At 35.2% G+C, this 8477-nt stretch overlaps 1 protein-coding gene across 1 annotated transcript in view; it reads left to right on the top strand.

The window, feature by feature from the left end:
• The window catches only part of DNAAF5 (dynein axonemal assembly factor 5), a 28812-nt gene extending 20831 nt beyond the window's left edge, over window positions 1-7981 (top strand). The window contains exons 10-13 of the mRNA XM_068699393.1: window positions 3297-3447; window positions 4754-4910; window positions 6302-6493; window positions 6971-7981. Of these exons, the coding sequence (XP_068555494.1) occupies window positions 3297-3447; window positions 4754-4910; window positions 6302-6493; window positions 6971-7110 (640 nt within the window). The 3' untranslated portion in view covers window positions 7111-7981. The remainder of the gene's footprint in view (window positions 1-3296; window positions 3448-4753; window positions 4911-6301; window positions 6494-6970) is intronic.
• The last annotated feature ends 496 nt before the right edge of the window (window positions 7982-8477 follow it).

Genomic DNA, 8477 nt, shown 5'->3' on the forward strand with positions numbered 1-8477 from the left:
GTGTTCTGCCTCTCATTTTGGTCTATGGAAAGCATCCAAGCAGTATGACAGGTACATTACATAGCATGCTACAGAGTCCTGACTCTCTTAGGGCATGCAGGTACTGCTGGTAGAGAGAGATCATCAGTGGAGGACCACAAGGTAAATCTCATCAAGCAGTATTATTTTATTTAAGCAATAGTCAAATAGGATGAATAAAAAATCTTTTCTGTGCAACCCAGTCATTTGTATGAATAATGGAACCAAATGAGGGAAGAAGAAAACAAACCCGCTGTGCTATTAGCTTCACTTGGATTCACAAAAAAAGGGCAATTACCATTGAAAAAAAATAGAAGAATATGTTTCAAAGTAGTGTACTCAGCAAATAGAGCTACACATCACACTGCCTGTCCACAGATAGCCATGATGGAAGTTGCTTAGCTCCAGGCAGCGTGAGTGAATGACCTTTTGTCAAGATTAGATACATCCAGTAAGGTTAATAGACCTGTTTGTACCAAGAATGACTCCTGGCTAAGGATGGCCCAGCATGGCTAATAATGAGTCTCTCTGTCCTCTGAGAACAGGAGCAAAGCAATGAATTTTACCAGTACGTTTATCTTCAGAAACTAAAAAGCAGTAGAGGGAGTGAAATGGCACTTTGAAGTTTTGATCTTACTTACCACTATAAAATCAAATGCTTTACTGGAGGAAGTAACGTATAAAGATTTTGCATTTAAAAAGATGTTTACAAAACATTTTTGGAGTTTTTGGTTTGTAAAAGCAAATCCAATTTTGTTTCAAATTACCTAGATTTAGGATATTAAGTTTGGGAAAAAAACAGCAACCAAACCACAAATGCATAAAGCCAAGTGCAGCAGTGCTGTGAAAGCAGAGAAGGAGCCAACCAAGAAAAAAAAAACAACGAACAACAACAAAAAAAAATTAAAATTTCTTTCCATTTTAATTATATAAGTCCATAAAATGGGGTTAGCAATTTTAATTTAATTCTAAAGCTTGCCTTCTATTTGCCTTCTATATCTGCATAAGAACTATTATGTTATATGCATAGATTACATTTTAGTTGTTTCTTATCCAGTTTAAAATAAAGTCTCAACTAACTGAATACAAACAGCACAAATATGTTCTTTCATGGAAATAGCTCACGTTTAAAATTAAGTTACATAGATTTACAACAGTAAGATTTGAAAATGGAAAGAGGGAGAATTTAAATGCATTAGCAACAGCAAAAAGTACATCTTAATGGTAATGAGAGATAGGGCAGTGAAGTAGTAGTAAGTTTTGGTTACACAATCACATTCATTGCTGGTAGTAATTTGTTCAGCTCTTTAAAACATTTTAACAGTTTAGATAGGAAGGGTTTCAGTTATTCTTCTAAACACAGTGGTATGGTCATCTAATTTTGTTTAAGTCTGACGTTATTGTGTCAGATAACTGCCAAGTATTGCTTTACTGATTCTATTTCAAAGCAGTAGAACAAGACTTCTCACAAATAGCATAGCATTCTGGTTAACATAATGCTGATGGAATTTACCTCTATGTTTTGACAGATTGTTTTTCTTTACAGTTTAATAGAGGGTTTTATTAAGAACAGAAGCAGCTACTGATCAGATAGCCCAGAACTGCTTTGGAGCTGCTTTGGAATGATGGTGATCATTAGTTACGTTTTTTCTGGCAACTTTTTTGAATGGAAAATTATTCACTCTTAGGAATGTGTTTAAAATAGTAAATCTAAAGGTTTTTGACAAATTCAGATGTGTCTAATGGGAAGTCAGATTTCTTGTTATTACTGAATCATAAGTGCCATCTGCTGGACAAGAAGCAAGAACGAACTTTCTGAGACTGCTCCCTTCTTTAGCCAGGTGACTAAGCAGCAGCCAGGCATACGTATTTTCATCATGTAGAAGATAAGAGGTTGTCAGTTTTGTGTATGTGCAGTAGATAACAAAAGTCTGGCAGGCTAGCTAATCATACGTTAGTGACACGGTCTAACTGTAATGGGTAAAGAATAGTTAAAGGAAAGAAGTAAATACAATTACATTTGTGATTACATTGATATAATATTATTGTGGAAAGTTTTACCATTGGTGGATGATATTGTGTTGTTAATTTTGTTTGTGTTTTTTAAAAAAAGAAGTTAAAAGGTACTTAACAATAATTGTTTGTTGTCGACATTTGCCTGTTACGTTCCTCCTGTGGCTTGGCACCTCTCTGTGGGAACCACTTACTCATCCTGGCATCGTAGGACTCTTAGAAAATCAGCAACAGCTTCTTCCCTTTCTGTCAAGCACCAGGGTGGTGATGTGCTGTTTTGCACTCAGGTGGCTGCAGTCCAGGTCTGCTGGAAGTCTGAATAGAGTGGGATGTGAGTCAAGGTAGATTTAGCCTGTTAATAGTCAATCTGTTTTGCACACTGCCAGCTGCTCTTTAAGGCACAGAGGCAAAGTGAATAACCAGAGCTTTAATTATTTACTGACGGGCCAGGCAGACATGGCTTCCTTGATGCAGAAAAGTCTTTTTAAACTTGCCTGTAAGATTTATATCTTTCTCTCTTAATTTAAAATTGCTTGAGATGAAATTAAAAGGGTATGAGGGAATGTTGCCTCTTGCAATTTTTGATTCTTGCAACAGCTTTTAGTATTGTAACAACACATTCAATAGAGGATCAGGAAAACACATCAGCAAAAATATCACAGATTTGTACGTTTGTAATGAAAGCAAATTGCTATTGGGACTGGCACCGTTTAAAAATCCTACAGACCTCACATCCTTGAGGGAGACAAGATTCTGAGCCAAGGGAAAGCTGAAGTATTCTGGGTAGACTCCGTGCAATATCAGTAGATGTGGTCTCATCAATAGCTTTCATACTTTTCACATTGTGAATACCTTTCATTGGACAGTCTCAAAGGGCCTTACAAATATTAATGAATCCTCACAGCATTCACATGGAGCATTATCTCCACTTCACAGACGGAGAAAATGAGACAGAGAGAAGGTAAGTAGTTTACCAAGATAACACAGTGAGTCATGGGCATCGTCTGAAGTGGAAGAAAGTCCAGGCTCCCCTTTCCATGAATGTTAGGTATTTGTTTAAATACTGCCTTGGAAAAATTAAGTTATGAAAGGCTTATCACATACATTACAAACGTGTTAGCTTATAAGTTTTGTGGGTTTTTTTTGTGTTTTTTCCCCCCTTTTCTGCCTATGTTTCTATGACAGAAAATTCTCTTTTACATCCTGTCAGTCTCTCTACCAATTTCTCATGAACCTTTGTTTTGCTTTCTTATTTTTGGCTCCAGGCTGTTCCCTAGCTACCTTGAGATTGTGATAAAAGACATTCTGGCTCCTAATCTGCAGTGGCATGCTGGAAGAACAGCAGCTGCCATCCGCACTACAGCTGTATCATGCCTTTGGGCTCTAATTCACTGTGAAACACTTTCACCAGAAGAGGTAAATTCTCTTTCTCATCAAGCGTACTTTGAAATCTTAGGCAGGAAAGCAAAATAAATGCAAGGAAAACAAATAAACAAAAAATCCTTTTTTAAAGTAGGATTTTCAGGTGGATGTATAGTTTTCATAATAAAATTAATTGCAACTGAGTGCTAATAACTGAAATGATCAGAAGTGAGGAGAGGGTGATATCCTGACAAAAGACCTGAGACCTGCTATATGGTGTAGAACTTGCCATCATGAAATTTTGTAGATCTGCTCTAGCATAACGCCAGTTCTGAGACACCAAATACTCAGGCCCTTGACATAACTGGCCCCTTAGCCAGTACGTGCGGAGCGGCACTGGAGCTAGCCAGTACATGCTTTTGTGTAATGTGGTGAAGACAACTTGTCTGGTTGCCTTGGAACCCACAGGTCCATTTAGGAAAAAAATGTAAAAGATTCCTGGAAAGGGCAGGAGGAGTTGAGATGGAACTTGAAGGGTATCTATAGAAACTAAAATAGAGAGCTGGCAAGGAATATGCTTAAAGAAACGTAAGGTTCTGTAGTGATCAAGGATTAATTGAATCTGAGGAGGTTTTTGAAGCTTGTTTGCTAGCAAAAATGGCATGTGGAAGTAAAAATGTTCAATATAAGGACATTTTTAAAAACAAATGGACTTTAAGTATTATTAAATGCTTATAATCTTTATTGCCTTTATAATAGACCTTAATTGAACAGAATGCTTAAACACATGTAACTGGTTGATTTCACGTATATGAAAATAACATCAGAGACTACTGTTGTGTTTAAATGTTTTTCTGAATCAGTGGGGGACCTAAACACCCTTTTACATTAATGTATATGAAATGTACATATTAAAGTCAAATAATGAAACTCACTAAAAATGTTGTATAAAAATCTTTATTTAAAAGCTTCCTTTTGGAATAAGAGCACCATCTACTGGTACATACACATAGTCCTCATCTCCAAATTACTGAAAGTCTTGCCAAGATTTTTTTTTTTTTTTAATAAAAAGACAAGCAAGACTAAAGCTTTTACAGATAATGTAAAACTCATGCATATATACTGAGTATTCATGAAATGGCTGTTCTATTGGTGGATTTTCCATTTCCCAAGCTTCTTTAGAGGTAAAAATGAAGCTAACGTCAGGAGATTCAGGTGTAATTATAATTAACTTTATCTTTTTAAATTGTGCAAGCCAGTATCTGTCAGATCTAATGATAACTGATGTAACCAATAAGCACATTGTTTCAGAGAGACTGAAAAGCTGTTGTTTTTTATATGCTTTTCTTGTTAATTCTAGACCTTGAAAGTCAAAGATGTGCTAATGCCCGAAATTATTGCTGCCATGGATGAAGACTCTAAAATTAGTCGACTGATGGGTTGCTGTATTGTTGGTGTTTTTTTAAAAGTCTGTGGGAGGCAGTTTGATGAAGACCAGCTTACCAAGATTTACCCAGGTAAGTGTGAGAGTTTTTGGGTTTTATGATGGAGGCACATCTCCATATTGAAAAATTACACTTACTTTTTCTCCTGAAGTGTCACAGAAGCTTTGTTTGTAATGATAAAAAGTCCTCGTTCTGGAGCAGTAAGCAGATTCTCTCTGTAGCTTTAGGATTCACTCCAAAGGTTGTCCACCTCACCTGCAGTTTAATTGCAGCTGGTAGCAATGAAAGTACTAACACAGACTAGGAAATGACAAATCTGCTATGTCTAATGGCTTTAGTACTACGTGAAGAGCAAAAAAGCCTTTACAAACAGGTGTAGATTTCATGTTGACTTGGTTTCTCACACATGTTTATTTTACTCCCATAAACATATTCTAGTGCTATGGTTCTGTTCTTTTATCTGGTGTTTTAACTATTTGGGTACGTATCCCCTAGAGTAATTTTATATAGTAATTTATATAAAATTAAGGAAAAGTGGGGGAAAAAAAAGTGGAAAAAGTAGATTGGGCAAAATCATACGGTCAGCAACAGTTTTGTATATGAGAGGCAATTTAACATCTTAATCCTGTGGAGATGAAGACATGATTTGTTATTGCCAAGTGAGACTGCATAAAGTATATAAAGTGCAGGTATGCATTTTAAAGAATCAAGATGTTAACACACGTGAGTAGGTATTAAGTATGACTCCAACAGCACTTGCTTCTTGCAGGCCCTTTCTGTACTAGCTTTTCAACTGCAACATTTCATTTTATTAAGATATTCTGTTGCTGATATGCTAATATCATTTTTATGCCCTTGCTACCAGCTGAGCAGAACTGAGCTGAAGTATTCCCGATGTTATTATACATTAGACCACTAGATGGAACTTTAGTCAGTGTTATTGTCTCCAAGGCTTACCAGTATTTCATCTGCCTTGCTTCCTAGTTTAGACTATGTGAAATAATGTTTTAACTATAGTGAAAGTAGAACAGTAATGTGTTATATAAATGGTAGTCACATCGTTCTCCATGTTGTGTGGGGTAGGTTTTAAAAAAAAAAGAAGAAGAAACTACTAATCTACAGTGCTGTATTGCCAAATAGAGATACTTTCTCTAAAGCTTATTAGTATCATGTTGGTATGAAGGTAGAGTGTGTTAGCCAACTAATCTAAATAATTTAATAAATGTATTTTAATATTTTGACAACATAATTAACTTTTAGAAAACAATCCAATAACAATCCTATGCATGCTTTTAGGAAGAATATACATGTATTCCACAAGTTCAAAAGACAGAAAGATGTCACATATATAAATGCAACAACAATTTCAGTGATTACAAAATAAATTTGTGTTTTGAAATAAAAATAAAAAGATAACTTCTCTGTTAATAGTGATGATTGGTTGTATATTTGTTCCTTTGCAGAAGTTCTAAAGCGTTTGGATGATGCTTCACGTGATGTACGACTGGCAGCTGCTCGCACCTTAACTAATTGGTTTAATTGTGTAAAAGACAGTGATATGAAATCTGTAATGAAAAGTAATATTGAGATTCTGTATCAAGAACTGTTGATACATCTGGATGACCAAGATCAAGATACTCAAAATGCAGTCCTAAGTAAGACTTTCAGTCATATATATTTTTTTGACAATGCTTTACAAAGAATGCTACTTCCATGTAACACTTGAAAACTCTTACTGCTAGGGACTAGTTGCAGTGAGTATGAGCTCAGACCTTTCACCTGTATGCAGAATGTTTTATCTAGTATTCACTAGAGTCGGAATATGAGCATATCTGATGTATCAGAACCCTGTATAAACAGTAGACAGGATGTGGACCATAGACACTAACCACTGCAGGATGTGACCATACCCTATCTCTTAATAAATTCTGTGGAATTTATTGGTGTATCTGTTTATGCGTTCAAGCATATAGATATCAAAATGCAGACTTCAGTAAATGAGAGGGGAATTAGTTTTTCATGATTGCACAACTAACAGAAAACTTCCAGGTTAGGTTTCAGCTACTTTGAGGGAACCTGGACAGAGAAAGACAGAGCAGCTAATGTTTTATAAACCATATTTTGTTTTACAGATGCTTTAAAAGAAGGCAGCATTTTATATCCAGAACTGCTTGTGAGAGAAATTGAAGTGATTATACATAAGCATCGAACACCAGTCTATTGTAATCAACTACTACATCACATTCAGTCAGCCAAAGAACCACTGTTATGAATCAATGCTGATTTTTTAGTGAACTGTTTGATCTGGATTGGTTTCATATTTTCATTTTCTTAAGGTAGGCTGAGCAATAAATAGATTTTTTTTTTCCTTCATAAGTTCAGTATTAGTTCATTTAAAACTCAGGTTAGCACAATTCTATGTTCTTTGCCATGTGAAGGTGTGTTTTTTTTTTTTTTCTTTTCCTAGCAATAAGACAATGTTTAAATTCACGTTGCATTGAAACTTTTCCAGGTACAAGGTTTAAAAGAGGAATATTTTTGAGGAATCTGACACTATTTATATTTGAGAAAGATAATTTATTTTAAAAAATAATAGTGTAATGTTAAATTTATGTAATTCAGCGAGTACTTAGTCTTCTAAGGAGCATTTCAAACTGGATGATATTCAGACTTTGCAGAGTCAGGTCTGTGAGGAACAGTTTTATCAGAAGTGAAGACAGCCAAACTTCTGTTGCATAGCGCAGCAGAATTTTCATGGTGTTCTGAGTACTTATACTAGCATAACATAGGGGACATATTCTGAGTAGGTGTCACTAAAGGAATGTTTTGTATTGTCATTGTATTACATGTTATGACTGAGAATAAAACTAACATTTTTTAAATTAAGGATTGTAATGGAAGGAAATGTGCTGTTTTGTCACTTAGATTAACAATATTTATATTGTTTTTGTTAAATATACAGCATCTGCATCTTTTATGTTTATACTACAGTGCCTTGGAAGGCAAACAACATTTGTTTGCATACTACTTTGAAGTGAAATTCTCCAATATTAGGTTAAAGCATTTCTTTAAATACCTTTGTAGTGTACAAGTTGTGGAGTTTTCTCGCATTCTTAGCTATGTAATAAAGTGGGCTTCTTAGATTCCTGTCTGAGTCATTCTGGGGTACAGTGCTATTTATTGCACACACAAAAATCATGGAAAAGCAGGTTCCTGATTTTTTAAAATTATTAGTATTATAGGCAGAAAATATTTTTTGTTTCTACCTCCCAAGTACCTTGGCTTTGTATCAAGTCTAAGAACAGGCTCTTCAAGGTTTGGGAATACTCCTTATGATGTAGGAGTACTCCTCATGTTTGCCTATCCGTCTGAGATAACTACTTTTTCAGATTTAACCACTTAATTGTACCAAACCATGGTCTGTTTGCATCAATACATACTGGCAATCTCGAAGAAACATTTGAGAGAAAAGAGATACACAAAGCAAGACCTACTTCTATCTTAAAAGCAAAGTTATGAAAACTTGTGGCTACTCCTCCATAAAATACTGGGTTGTTTTGAAAACCCTATCAAAAGGGACAATAACACTAAAGATACTGAATAAATGAGTACTTTCTTAGCAATCTAAAAGCTCTTTGT

This window comes from Anas acuta, chromosome 15 (assembly GCF_963932015.1).
Source record: "Anas acuta chromosome 15, bAnaAcu1.1, whole genome shotgun sequence".
In the NCBI taxonomy this organism is placed as follows: domain Eukaryota; kingdom Metazoa; phylum Chordata; class Aves; order Anseriformes; family Anatidae; genus Anas; species Anas acuta.